Source organism: Natrix helvetica (genome assembly GCF_964273705.1).
Source record: "Natrix helvetica genome assembly, chromosome: Z".
Taxonomy (NCBI): domain Eukaryota; kingdom Metazoa; phylum Chordata; class Lepidosauria; order Squamata; family Natricidae; genus Natrix; species Natrix helvetica.
In genome coordinates, this window is record NC_138554.1 from 120,274,712 (window position 1) to 120,289,795 (window position 15,084).

At 41.2% G+C, this 15,084-nt stretch overlaps 1 protein-coding gene across 4 annotated transcripts in view; it reads left to right on the top strand.

The window, feature by feature from the left end:
- The window catches only part of WAC (WW domain containing adaptor with coiled-coil), a 70,908-nt gene that overhangs the window by 29,565 nt on the left and 26,259 nt on the right, over window positions 1-15,084 (top strand). For all 4 annotated transcript variants that reach the window (XM_081969894.1, XM_081969896.1, XM_081969895.1 and 1 more), the window contains exons 4-7: window positions 441-547; window positions 2,791-2,906; window positions 2,996-3,108; window positions 8,481-8,798. In XM_081969894.1, the coding sequence (XP_081826020.1) occupies window positions 441-547; window positions 2,791-2,906; window positions 2,996-3,108; window positions 8,481-8,798 (654 nt within the window). The remainder of the gene's footprint in view (window positions 1-440; window positions 548-2,790; window positions 2,907-2,995; window positions 3,109-8,480; window positions 8,799-15,084) is intronic.

The following is a 15,084-nucleotide window of genomic DNA, read 5'->3' on the forward strand; positions in this document are numbered from 1 at the left end:
AGCAAGAATGGATGGATGAGTATATGGATAAATTGTAGGATGGTAGAATCTTTCGTTGTGAATTTCATGGTTTTTTATATTGGTACTTAAACATATTTTTCAAGTACTCTTAGAATGCTTGTTTAAATCTAGTTGTGGAAATTTTAAATTCTGTTCTGATTGAACGTTTTTCTGAGGAAGTTTTATTAACGATTTTTACATGCATAATATTTTATTGTTTATTTTATATTTCAATTGCAAAACTTTTTTCTTTAGAAAATATTAGAAGACATTTTTTGCAGTGGCATTAGTACAGAACAAAATGTGTGTATGTATGTACGTAACTGTGTATCTGTGTGTGTATGAAAGAGATGATGGTTCTGCACCAAGGTAAATTAAAATGTAAAATGTTGAATAAATGTTGAAATAATTGGGAAATAACATAAATCATTGTTTTCTAGGGACCAGTTATTCTCCACAAGAAAACTCTCATAACCACAGTGCTCTTCATAGCTCAAATTCACATTCATCTAATCCTAGCAATAATCCAAGCAAAACATCTGATGCAGTAAGTACTTATATTGAATTTTCCCAGTCAAGTTTTATTACATTTTTCATACAGTTTGCTTCCCTTTTCAAGAAATTCTTGATAATTACAGTAAATAGAAATCAAACAAGCAAAATAACTACACCGTATTTTTCAGTGTATAAGATGCACTCCCCTCCCCCCAAAAAGAGAGTGAAAATTGTATACACTGAGTACTGCATATTTGACCTCCCGACTACCCCGCACATCCCATTTTTCACAAAAATGGACGCGCAGAGGATTTGCGAGTGAAATGTTTTGTTTTTCACAAAAATGGGGATGATGTTGCCCTCCCAAGCCTCTAGGAACAATCTGCAGGCCTCCCAAACTGCATGGCTCGACCCGTGTTTCGCCTTCCAAACCCCATACGTGTCACGTTTTTGTCCTCCCCAGTCCCCAGGAGCACTTTGCAGGCCTCCCAAACTCTCTGCATGTCCTGTTTTTCACAAGAAACAGAGCGGGCAGGGGGTTTGGGAGGTCTGCAGAGTGCTTTTAGGGGGTGGGGAGGGCAAAAACTTTTTTTAAAAAAAATTACCTCTTCAAAATCTTGGTGCATCTTATACTCCAGTGCATCTTATAGTCTGAAAAATATGGCACTATGTTCTAAGTAATTTAAGTTCTAGATAAATTCATATTTCAGTTCAAAACACATGCAAAGTTTAAAAATAGCAGTTTGGATGTCATTGTATCAGCACTAGTTTAATTTTTAAAATGAAACTAAATTCTCTGTTACCATTTAAAAGTTGTTGAGTTATGTTGTTAAACCAGTTAAGATTTCTAAATTAATCTGCTTATCCACCCACCTGCCCATTTTATATATGACTACCCATCTCAATAAGTGAAAATAAAAAAAATATAAACATTACAAAAAACATAGCAGCAGCAGCATCAACTGAAATTACTAGCCAACCAAGAACCTAGTCCTTGCACATCTTCAGCACCTCAGGCCTGGGTACAGAAACAAGTCTTCAGGTCTTATGAAAACCCAGAATTGTCAGGGCTATCCTGATCTTTAGAGCTGGATTCTAAGGCAGAAAAGGCTTTTAGGCCCTGCAAACTGACATTCTTTGACCAATGGAATCTGAAGCATATCCATCCTGTCTGATTGAATTGTACAGGTAAAATAATTTGTGAAAGACAATTCCTCAAGTAACCAGGACTAAGCCAGGCAGTGCTTTAAAGATAACATCTAATTTTACCCAGAAGCACTGAGATTGAATAGCAGAGTACATTACAGTAATTTAGGTAAGAAGTAATGAGGGCATGAGTGACAATGAGAAGCCCCCCCCCCCGCAAAGTCTAGGAAATGAGTACAACTGGTATATAACCTGCAAGTATGCGAAGGCCCTCCTAGCCACAGCTGCTGCCTGTTCTTTGAGCAGGAACTGTGAGTCCCAAACCGTACACTGGGTCTGTCTCAGGCCCAGTGCATTATTTGGGTCTGTCTAAGGCTGTGCCTCTTCATTCAAGACCAACAAATGGAAGATTACCCATACAGGAAGATCCAAATACCCAAAGCGACTCTATCTGAGATCTATTAGAAATGATCCTATAACAGCGATGGCGAACCTTTTTTGGCTCGCGTGCCACAAGTGGGGGGAACGCAGGGGGGTAGTGTGCGGGTGTGCCGCACCCATAATGCAACGCGCAACCCTCCAGTGCGCATGCATGCACAACGCGCGACCCCCCCCATTTTTACATGCCTTTTTCGCCCTCCCAAGGCTCCAGAGGCTTAATAGGAGCCTGGGGAGGGCGAAAAGAGCCTCCCCCATCCCCCCGGAGGCCTTCCGGAGGCTTCAGGGACCGTCCGGAGGCTTCCCTGAAGCCTTCGGAACGCTTAAAACCACCCTCCAAGCAAACCGGAAGTGACTTCCGGGTTGCTTGGAGGGTGGTTTTAAGCGCTCCGAAGGCTTCAGGAAAGCCTCCCGACGGTCCCTGAAGCCTCCGGGGGGGGGGGGGGAGAGGCTCTTTTCACCCTCCCCAGGCTCCTATAAAGCCTCTGGAGCCTGGGGAAGGCGAAAAATAGCTTTTAAAAAGGTGAACTCAGCTGGCCAGCACGCGAAGAATCTGCAATGCTTCACTCTAACCACTGCCACCACAGCTCCTGCTTTGTGCTTCACTGATATTTTTCTGAAAGGAATATTTTCAATGAAATGTGTGTTAATGTTCAAAACTGAGAAGTTGATATTTCTGAAATCCATCAGGTTAATTGCAATTTTTTTTAGTCTTATGATTCTGCAGATGACTGGTCTGAGCACATTAGTTCTTCTGGCAAAAAATATTACTACAACTGCCGAACAGAAGTTTCACAGTGGGAAAAGCCAAAAGAATGGCTTGAAAGGTAAATAATTAATATAGACATAAATTGTAGAATAGTAAAGTTACCAAATTGTTTCATTTTAATTAATTATTCTTTTTTTTAAACACCAGAGAGCAGAGACAAAAAGAAGCAAGCAAAATGTCTGTCAACAGTTTCCCAAAAGATAGAGATTACAGAAGAGAGGTGATGCAAGCGACTGCTGCTAGTGGGTTTGCTAGTGGAAGTATGTCTATTTTATGCAATAATATTCCTGTGCATGTTCTTTTTGAAATTATTTTTCTTTAGTTGACCACATTTTATAAAATACGTCATGCTTTAATTTATGTCTTTCTTTCCCTTAACATCTAGTTATCTAATATAGTCACTGAAAACTATGCATTGTATATCAACAGAAGAAAATAAAGCTTTTTTTTCTTTTGTTGGTACTACTTCAGCAGTGTCAAACTCAATTTTACTGAGGGCTGCATCAGGATTGTGTTTGACCTTGGGGGGGCCAGGGCCAGAGTGGAAATGGCCAGCTCAATGTCACTCATCAAGGCTCCATTTTTGGCCAGGTCGGCCATCCCGGGGACCATTTCTGGCGGAAACGGACTCCTACAGCCTTCTGCCAACTAAAAGGGAGCTTGGAGAGGCAGTTCACAGCCTGCCTGGTTCCATTTTTGGCCACAATGGCCTCCTGCAGCTCTCTGCCAGCGAAAACGGAGCTTGCGAGGTCCGTGCACAGCCTCCCCAAGCTCCCTTTTCGCTGGCAGAAGCACTGCAGGCCAGTCTTCCACTGTTTCCAGGTGGGCCCGCAGGCCAGGATCCGGCCCCCGGCCTTGAGTTTGACACCCATGTACTATTGTGCTGTGATAGCATGCAAATACAAGTTACATACATTCGTATATACATATACTTACAACCATTCATTCAGCAACGGTTTAAAATTACAATGGTGCTGAAAAAAAAGACTGAAGTTACAGTCTTTGCATGGCCATTCAGTCACTTAATCAAAATGCAGGTGTTTGGTAGCTTTCGGCCACGAGTATTTTAGGTCTCCCTCGTTTATCTCCCCCCTCTCCAAATCTCTGTCCTTTTGGTTCGCGTGGACCCTGCAATTCAAGGCGGCAAGCAGCCCTAAAACACATGGCTCAGCAGTGCTTACCGTACTCCAGGAAGCTTCAGCAACCACCAGCAAGCATTCATTTGCACAGCTCTTCTCCACGATTGGTGGAGACAGCAGTCACATAGGGTTCACTCTATCCAGTAACCAATAGGGCTGAGTCTACAGATTATAAAGTCTTCCTCCTTGCTTCTCTTCCCTAGCTTTTTAGACTCGGGCAGTTCTGGGCTGGACGTGTAGTTGTATTTCTCTGATTATAATGTTCTTTCTTACTAATTGGCTATTTCTAAAACTTTCATATTTCAACCCCTGCCATTCTTAAGATCTTGCGGGCAGGGGGAGTGCTTATATTAAGCAAGGGGCTTTGTCCCTTGCTGTGGAGCTAGCCGTGGAGCTGGGACAGCCGTTTTAAAGCGACAGAGGCTTTTTTTCCTCTCAGCGATCGTCGGAGGCTGTATTAGGCAGCGGAGTGGCTCTGACGCTTCTCTTTCGAGCGGATTGCTGGAGGTTGCCCCGGTGACAAGCCCAAGGGTGTTAACCCTGTGGTTGTTGTTAGGAATATAGCGCTGGGGCTGCAAAGCTCTCAGGAAGATCGCTGTTTCCCTCAGAGATTGCAGCAGGCGCGGTTTCAAGCCGGCAGAGAGTGTGTGACAGTTGACTTTGCCGCGAAGAGCAGTGAGCGCCATTTTGAAGCCAATGGTTGGTAACGGGGCTCTTTTACAGCATTTACCTTGAGGGTGGCTGTTTCTGCTTGACTTCTAATGATGGCTTCCAGCACAGGAGATGGGGCAGTAATCTCCCCCCAGCCCTCTCCACCAGAGAGCCCTACTGCTGGCTCTTCATCAGCTCAGACTTCTAGGAAAAGAGAGGCAGCTGAGGAGCTCCTTGCAAAGGCTCCTAAGACAGCAAAAAAAGGGGGAAAGCGGCAGCTCAAGTCATCATTGCACAAGACAACTCCCAGCAAGCGCACACAGGATGGCAGAAAGAGCCCTCACCCATTCCAGGTGATCCCTGCCTCTCCTGGTAGCCCAGAACCGTGCCCCAGGAAGCCTCAGCAACCACCAGCAAGCATTCATTTGCACAGCTCTTCCCAACCCCACATGATGCACCCCAGCAAACAAACCAGCAAGCGTTCTTTCACTCTCTGTAAGTGCCAACAAGCTTTCATTTGGCCACTGCCGCCGCCTTTTCCAGTTCCCTATATCAACCTTTTGCCTTGTGCACCCAGGATTTCTCTGCTTTTGCTGTCTACTTTTTGGGCCCAGCTTCTCTGGCAAACATTTCCTACAGATGGCTACAACTGAACTGTTTTCAGAAAGATGTGCAAAGATGTGGAGAGAGAGAGAGAGAGAGAGAGAGAGAGCTGATGTCGCAATGATACGATATGCGATCTTGGAGCTTCAAGATCGCAGACAATATTTCTGCCACTGGGTGGTCCATTTGGACCTAGACCATCCCGAAGAGACAGTGATAGAGAAAAGTACGTCCTGCTGATCTCAGGGACACCGCAAAGTCTCTGATTGATCCAGGAGAAGCTCTTTTTCCTGATGACAAAAACCCAGCCCTGAAGCTGCTGAAGTTGGGACAGCTCCGGAACAGAAAGAAAATGGAAGAGAATAGTGTGTCGGATTGGTGAGGAAATTTTATTATTAGAAAAGAGACTACCCAAAGAAAATTAAAACTAAATTAAAATTGAAGACAAAAGAAAACAAGCGGTGAAATAAAGCTACACTAAACTTAGTGTGTTATTCTTTTTTAAAAATTCTCTTCTGGAGATTCTGGAGGCTGAATCATTGTATTTTCTTTCCGCTCGGAGTTCCTTTCAGTTTGTTTATTGAGAGTGATAGTGGAAAGAGCACAATTTGTTTATACTGTTTATGCTGTTTCGGAGTTTTTGCAGTGAAGGCAAAGTTTTGACTTGAGAGATTATAATGAACTTGTTTGGAATACAATAACAGCCTTGAGTGCTATAGTGGCAGTGTTTATAAGTTGGAAGGATGGCACAACATGAAAAAGAAACATTAATATTGCAAATGATTATGTTTAAAATTCAAAAGATATTAATAATAACAGAGAAAATTGAGGTTTGAATGGATGATCAGAACAAAGAACAACAAAAAGAGATGAAAAAATTAAGAATATTTATCAAAAGAAGGAAGTTGAGGACAGAGTTCCAAAAATTGAAAGAAAAAAGGAACAAAGAGATAAGAAAATGGTGGATACTGACAGCATACTGAGCATGGTTGGAAATAGTAAGAGTGGACTATGGAAAGGGGAGATAGGTGGGCTGGAACTCTACCTCAGACCTCAAAGTACAGAAGAAGAAAAAAGAGAAAATTTGATGGAAGTAAGGAGAAAAATCTTGACCGAAACATCAGTGATAACCAAAGATAAGTTGCTGAAAGGAACAGATGGAGGGTTTTGAGTGCTCATAAGATATACAATGAGCAACAAGCTGCGAAAAAAAGTCCTTAAAAGACCCATAAGAAAACAACCAGAATATTAATTCCACAAATGACATGAGATATAAAACTGCACTACTACTGGAAAGATACAGGTTGATGTAGTGAAAGTTTATAATAAAAATTAAGTCAAACTTAGTTAAATTTAAAGTATTATATATAGTCATATAAATGAGTAATATTGATAATAATACATATATTGGTACTAGTTTGAGGATATGAAATTTTATACAAACTGCAGATGAGGACTACGAGAGGAGACTTAAAAGTGTTTGTTATTAAATGTAATCAATTTTTATTTAGAATATGTTAGAAAGATGAAATGTTATTAAATGGAATGCTATTATATAGTTTTACCTCAAATTTAGGATATTTCATACAAATATAAATTGATATAAAAGCAATTTATAGTCAAATGAATGTTTAATAATTATAATAATTTTTATGTAATATGCTGGATTGATGATAGAAGAATTTGTTTGAAATGAGTTGATAATTTGTGATCTTACATACATTTAAAAGTGAGGACTATGGAAGTGATGCACAAAAACTTTACAACCAAATGACATGCTGTATGTGATTGAAGAAGGTTCTATGTGTTATTTGTTGTCTGTTTTTGTCTGACCAAAAAAGAAAAATATTCTTTTAAAAAAAACAAGAAACGATATACAAAGATTTTTGGGTTTGCGGAAATACCACTCCAAGAAAATAGAAATTAAGAGCTGGAAGAGACACCTACAGCAATAGAAAAAGAAAGGAAGATAGGAAAAGGAGGGAAGGAATAGAGAAGGTTAGGAGAGGAAGATGGAAGGGGGAAGCAGAGGAGAGAGGGTAAGAAGGGGAAGAGGTAGAGAGAAGTAGGGGAGAGGTAAGGGAAGAAGGAAGGGAAAGGAGAGGAGGAAAGAAGAAAGTAGAGAAGGGAGAGAGGGAGAGAAACAAAGAGGAGATGAGAAGAAGAGGAGGGAAGGAAGATAGTGAGGAGGAGAGGAAGATGGATGGGAGAAGGAGAGAGGGTAGGAAGAGGAAGAGAGGAGGAGGGGAGAGGTAAGGGAAGAAGGAAGGGAAAAGAGGAAGGAAGGAAGTAGAGAAGGGAGGGAGGGAGAAAAGGAAAGGAGAAGAAGGTGGTGTCAAAATAGGTGAGGGATGGTAAACAAAACAACCTGAATGGAATATTACAATTCTATAAAGGGAATGACAAATGTATTAGAATTATGAATGTTAAAAAAATAATTATTATTATGTGAATGTATATATAGAGAGAACAAAAAAATAAAAAAAACTTTATTAAAAAAGAAAGAAAGATGTGCAAAGATAGTCCAGCTTTAGCCATTTTGGAAATGGAGGGTAGGAAAGGCCCTCAAAGACAACATAGCTTTAAATCAGTTTGGCTATTGCTATTCTGTAGACAGCACAGCTTTCCAAAGTGGCTAAGACTGTGGGTTCACAAACATCTCTCCCTCTCCCATTCCAAGGTGGCTAAAGTTGTGCTATCTTTGAAAACTTTGGAGTTGGGGACAGTCCCTTGACTTACTAAGGTTTGAGACTGGGAAGAAGTAAACCCAGAATGGCATGAGTTAGGGTTGGAATTCACTTAAGAACCTGCAATTCTCAGTTACTGACCACAACAGGGAGAACAGGGACAGCCATCATCAGTTGATGCAGTCACGTAACAACTAGCTGTATTACATTTATAACCGCAATGACTTACTGACAGAAATTCTAGTCCCAATTGTGATTGTATGTTGAAAACTGCCTGTAGATTTTAAAAAGTCAACCTATTGAATTTCAAGTTCTTAGAAATATTCATAGATACCTATTCTTCTGCTGTAACATTTAAACAACTTTATTATCTTTTGATAATGAGGATGGTACAGAACTTCATTTTGGTTTAAGCAATGTTTAAGCACTTAAAAAAAAAAGTATACTGATATCCGTTGATGCTGAAATAGAAAAAAATAGTAAATGCAGTATGTTAATAAAGCACTAACTTGGTGTTTTCTATTTCTCTTTTCAACTTTGTGACTGATAAAGTGGAAGAGAAGCATTCCAGTGATGCCGCTAACATGCTTCCACAGAATATTTTGTCTCAGACAAGTAGACACAATGATAGAGACTACAGACTGCCAAGGACAGAAACTCACAGTAGTTCTACCCCAGTACAACATCCCATCAAAACAGTGGTTCATCCTTCTACTACTCCAAGTTCTATTCCTCCTAGTCCGTTTTCTCTACAGTCAGATCATCAGCCAAAGAAATCATTTGATGCAAATGGGGCATCTTCTTTATCAAAACTGCCTACACCCACTTCTTCCATCCCTTCACAAAAAACAGAGAGAAAAAGCTTGTCAGGTGTGTATTAACCTATTTTGTGTTGAATATTGGGACTGAAACATTTATCTTTAAAATAATAATGTGCTCTGTCTTAATAGAAAACCTGAAGTTTTCTATCAAGTACAAACTCTGTACCTCTGTGTGTGCATTTTAGTACACAGTAGTAAATCTCATATGCCTTATTGTTAAATTTATTAATTTCTAGGAATTTCAATATAGAAGTATTCTGTATGAGAAAAAGACTTCTTGGCATTTCTCATTTCTTCAGTGCTCATGTGCATGTGATGTGGTACGATATACTGATCATGTGATAAGTTTTCAAAGACTGTCTTTTCAAGATACATTTTTAAATTTTAAAGAGTTTTGTGGCAGGGTGGCTAGGAAAAATCCACATGAGTGGATCTCTGTAGATAATGATATTTTGAGTTTGCTATTATGAATTTTATTTTCTCCATTGGTTTACTGGTCAAGTTATTACAGTTTTAATGTTACTAAAATAATGAAATAGATTTAGGCTGGTATTGGACATAGTGCAGTTTTCAATTTTTTTTTCCCATTCTCTTTGATTTCAACATTTCTGAACATTTATCCCTAATTCTTAACTGTAAGCTTGTGGAAAAGTGCAATAGCTCAGTAATAGAGTATGCTCTCTGTATATTCTGGAGCCCCCTCATTATGGTCACAACTGTGGATGGCCATTAAGTAAGATAACCTCACTTAACAACTCCCACTCTTTGTTCTCCCAAATGCTCCTATTAAACAAACATACGGATTGTTAAGAAAAGCATGGGGTTCCTCATGGGTGGGTGGGAGCTCTCTGAGGCCTAATACCCAGCTGGGACCATAAAGGAGGCAGACAAGCAGCAAAGAGCTTTGCAAAGCCAAAAGCAGCCCAGCAGGGAAGAAGAGCTCTGCTAGCTTATGACCTAGAGCTATGTTCCAAAGCCAGAGAGGCTTCCAACAAGCCTCTTTGCTTGGGCGATGAAAAAGCCATGCTTTTTGGCTGGGCCTCTGTCTTGATCTCTTCCGAGACTGCCTCCGAAGAGAAATGTCTGGTTCTTGCTAGCTTTCCGGAAGCCAGCTACTTGCATGTAAAGCTTCAGGATGATCTTCCCAAAACATTTTCTTTGTTCAATACCTTCCTTCCCAATGTTTTCTTAATAAAGAAAACAGAAAAAAAGCTGGAGAGAATAAACTTGTTGATTTTTCTTTCCTCCTCTTCCTGCCCCCCTTCTCCCAATTAGAAATTAAATATTTCATCTTTACCCTCCAATCTTGATCCCTTTTAATCACTCTGGAAAGTGACAAAATCTGTGAGTTACTTACCTCAATGAGTGACTGCCAGGCTGAAGAGTAGAGGAAAGGAAGCAAGGAATGTCTGGTCAGCTAGCGCTCAATGTTTGCAATAAATGCCAACTGATACAGAGGCTGAGTCCTTGGAAAGCTAGGTCCTTGGGAAGCTTTTTGCTATTTATCTGACTCCCTTTAGATAAGTCCTAGCTGGGTCCTAAAGGGAGTCAGCCAGCAGTGAAAAGCTTTCCAAGGACTCAGCCTCTGCTGAAAAGTAATTTAAAAAAATAAAGTTCAGCTAGCTAGAGAACAACACGTGCAGCAAATAGAGTCCTTGAGACCCACCTTCTGTTCCTGCTGGCAGTTTAAAGGAAATGTGCTCTAACTGATCAGAGAAAAAAATTCTTTGCTTGCCTTTTTCATTTCCTCTACTCTTCAGCCTGGCAGTCACTCGTCAAAGTAAGATGTGCAGTAAATTTAGCAAATGAGGTGGTTAAAGTGGATCAGGATTGGAGGGCGCAGATGAAGAATTTAGTTTCAGGACTTAATGGGGTAGGGGGGAAGAGATCAACAAGTTTGTTCTCCCCAGCTTTCTTTTCTGTTTAGTCCAGAACTAAATAGATTTAATAGTCTGATTTTGTAGAAAACAGTATATTCCTATCTTCAAAGCCAAAAGTATTTTGCTATTACTTTATATCCTTTATATTCATAATTGAGAAATTTGTCTTACATATCATTTTTGTTGTTCTATTTTAAAAACTTGTTTTTAAATGTGCTACATGATTCTAGTTTATGGAAAATCTGTAAATGTGCTGAATTTTCAGGCATTTCTAATAATGAAGTACTTTTATATTAGCATACAAATAGCAAGTTGTTTTCCAGTAGATAAAATCTGAGAACAAGGAGTTTAGATTTATTAGCTCTTGAACATATCAAGATACTAAGCAATTGTTAATGATTGGCTTTAATATCTTGCCTTTGTCTGAAGTCATTAATCTTACTTTTATCTTTGCAGCAGGAAACTAGTTAACAAAGCTTCATTGATAAATGAGTGGGTCTAGTAGTAGAAATGAGATGGCTAAATGCAGAGGGATGTTCATTCATATGTCACGTTTTTGTCTATATCCGTGATGACGAACCTATGGCATGCGTGCCACAGATGGCACACGGAGCCATTTGTCAGCATGCGTGCACTGGCCAGCTGGCTTCAGCCTTCTTTTGAGGCCATTTTTCCTTGAAGCCTTGGAGTGCGAAAAACTGGCCCTACGGGCAAACCAGAAATTCAGGAAGTCACTTCCGGGTTGCTTGTAGGGCTGGTTTTAGCCCTCCGGAGCGAAGGCTCCGGACAGCAAAAACCAGCCCTATGAGCAACCCGAAAGTGACCTCCGGTTTGCTTGTAGGGTTGTTTTTGCCCTTTGGAGCCTTCAGGGAAGCCTCCTGAAGGCTCTGGAGGGCTAAAACTGGCCCTATGACCAAACTGGAAGTCTGTTCCCGAACTTCCAGTTTGCCCTTAGGGCTGGTTTTTCCTGCTCCAGAGGCTTCAGGGAAGCTCCTAAAGCCTTCAGAGGGCGTGGGGGTGGGGGTGGGTGTTTTCGCCCTTCCCAGGCTCTTATAAAGCCTCTGGAGCTGAGGAGGGTGAAAAAAGCATGCCAAAAATGGGGGGGGGGAGTGCAGTCATGCGCTTAGAGTGTGGCATGCCCGTGCACGACCCCTCTGTGCTCCTCCCGCTTTTGGCACACGAGCCAAAAAGGTTTGCCATCACTGGTCTATATTATAGTTTATAATGTCAGGTGTTTTGTAGTTAAAGATGTGTACTAGTCAACTACTTACTGATCACTACTATTCTTTGAAGCTCAGTACTAGGTGGGTAGTTCGGTGCCCAAAATTGGATATAGTACTTAAAGTGCTCTGATCAATGCAAAACAATACATAATTACAAGAATTCCTTGACTTAAAACAGTTTGTTAATGACTATTCGAAGTTATAATGGCACTAAAAAAAATGACTTATGGCCATTTTTCACACTTATAACCCGTATAGCAACCCTATGGTCACAAGATCAAAATTTCAATACTTGGTAACTTGACTCATATTTATGACGGTTGCAGTGTTCCGGAGTCACGAGATCCCCTTTTGCGATCTTCTAACAAGCAAGGTCCATGTGGAAATCAGATTCACTCAGCAATTGTGATACTGACTTAATAACTGCAGTGATTCCTACCAATTGTGGCAAGAAAGATCGTGAAATGGAGCAAAATTCAGTTAACAAATGTCTCACTTAGCAACAGAAATTTTAGACTCAATTGTGATAAAACAAGGAACACCTAGATTAGCTTTTAAGATTTATGAACTATATTTCTATTGATGCAATTTTCTGTTTAAGGAACCATATTACTAGTAATTAATTTATATGAATGGGGAACTCATCAAATTTGCAGATGACACCAAGATGGCAGGAATAGCCAACACTCCAGAAGACAGGCTTAAGATACAGAAGCATCTTGACAAACTTGAACATTGGGCACTATCTAATAAAATGAAATTCAATGGTGAAAAGAATAAGGTTCTACATTTAGGCAAGAAAAACGAAATGCACATGTACACTATAGGTGGTACCTTGCTCAATAGTAGCAACTGTGAGAAGGATCTTGGAGTCCTAGTGGACTACCATTTAAATATGAGCCAGCAGTGTGCAGCAGCTGCCAAAAAAGCCAACACAGTTCTAGGCAGAGGGATAGAATCAAGATCATGTGAAGTGTTAATATCATGTGTTATAACGCCTTGGTAAGGCCACACTTGGAATACTGCTTTCAGTTTTGGTCGCCACGATGTAAAAAAGATGTGGAGACTCTAGAAAGAGTGCAGAGAAGAGCAACAAAGATGATTAGGGGACTGGAGACTAAAACATATGAAGAACGGTTGCAGGAACTGGGTATGTCTAGCTTAAGAGAAAGAAGGACTAGGGGAGACATGATAGAAGTGTTCCAATATCTCAGGGGTTGCCACAAAGAAGAGGGAGTCAAACTATTCTCCAAGGCACCTGAGGACAGGAGAAGCAGCAATGGGTGGAAACTAATCAAGGAGAGAAGCAACTTAGAACTAAGGAGAAATTTCCTGACAGTTAGAACAATTAATCAATGGAACAGCTTGCCTCCAGAAGTTGTGAATGCCCCAACACTGGAAATCTTTAAAAGATGTTGGATAGTCATTTGTCTGGATCGGTATAGGGTTTCCTGCCTAGGCAGGGGGTTGGACTAGAAGGCCTCCAAGGTCCCTTCCAACTCTGCTCTTGTATTGTATTGTAATTTCTAAAATCCTTTTCAGAAGTAATATACTGAAGCGAGAGAACCCCACCTTTGTATTGGTTTTCGGTTTCCTAAGTGCATAATATTTCATTTATTTTTGTTAGATTTTAGTTTTGTTGTTTCACTAACCTATGAGATAACTTGCAATTATATTTCTATGGTTTTATTGTACTCAATTATCAGTCCTCCTGCATTTCATTTTATGTTGTCAACGTATTTGTAAAGTGTTTATTTGACTTAAGACATTAGTAACATGTAAAAGAGTACAGGGCCCAATAATGGATTTTGGGAAGACCTGCTGGATCTCCCATTTTTTGACGAGGAACCATTGGTGAGCAGTCTTCTACATAGTTACTTACTACCCAGCGCACACATAATTGTATGTAACGAAGTGTGAACAGCCTGTGGTGGTAGTAATTTATTTATTCTGTGCTTAAAACTAACTGTAGGTCAAACATTGCTTAAATCAATTGATAGGACAGTATGTTACAGCCAGTTATAGTTTTGTATAATAAAGTGCCTCTTTAATAAGATGTTCTTGCCCGATAACAGTGATGGCGAACCTGTGGCACGCGGAGCCATTTGTTAGGGCACGCAAAGCATTGCCCTCTCAGCTGGCCAGCGCGCATGTGCGCGCTGGCCAGCTGAGTTCACCCTTTTTAAAAGCCATTTTTCGCCCTCCCCAGTCTCCAGAGGCTTTATAGGAGCCTCGGGAGGGCGAAAAGAGCCCCTCCTTGCCCCCCGGAGGCCCTCCAGAGGCTTCATGAGCTTCCCTGAAGCCTCAGGAGCGCAAAAAAAGAACGGCCCTACAGGCAAACCGGAAATTCGTGAATGCACTTCCGGTTTGCTCGGAGGGTCGTTTTGAGCGCTCCGAAGGCTTCAGGGAAGCCTCTTCAAGGTCCCTGAAGCCTTCGGAGGACTTAAAACGACCCTCCAAGGCTCGGAGGATCGTTTTGACTGCTTTGGAGGCTTCAGGGAAGCCTCCTGAAGTTCCCTGAAGCCTCCGGAGGGCTTCCCAGGGGGCAGTGGAGGCTGTCTTCACCCTCCCCATGCTCCTATAAAGCCCCTGGAGCCTGAGGAGGGTGAAAAAAGCATGCAAAAATGGGGGGGGTCGCACCTGTAGTGCGTGCATGTGCACAGGGCGGTCGCGCATTGCATTATGGATGCGGCGTGCCTGCACACGACCCCCCCTGCGCTCCCCCCACTTATGGCACGTGAGCCAAAAAAGTTTCGCCATCGCTGCCCTATAACACAAGTCCTCAAACCCTGGACCGGAGACTGGCACTGGTTCACAGCCCGCCAGGAACCGTGGCGTATAAGCAAGTGAAGCCCCATCCACTTACATGCAGGATCAAGGCAGTGTGCAAAACCACACCCCCCCCAGTCCGCAGAAAAACTGTCTTCCATGGAACTGGCCCCTGGTGTCCAAAAGATTGGGGGCTTCTGCCCTATAATGACACTAAGCTCTCTACATTCAAAGTTATAGCTGAGAATTTAATTTAAAGCAAATTCATAGACCCCATGAAAAATTAGCATTTTAGTGGTTATTAATTTTTTTGTAGTGCTTTGATTCAAAGTTACATATCTGTCCCAAAGACTCAGAATTAAACTGTGATATAGTGATTAAAGTATCAGTAAAACTAAATAATTCTGACTTGATAGTCAGGTTACACACAGAAATATATCAGACACCAGAATATCTATCAAAT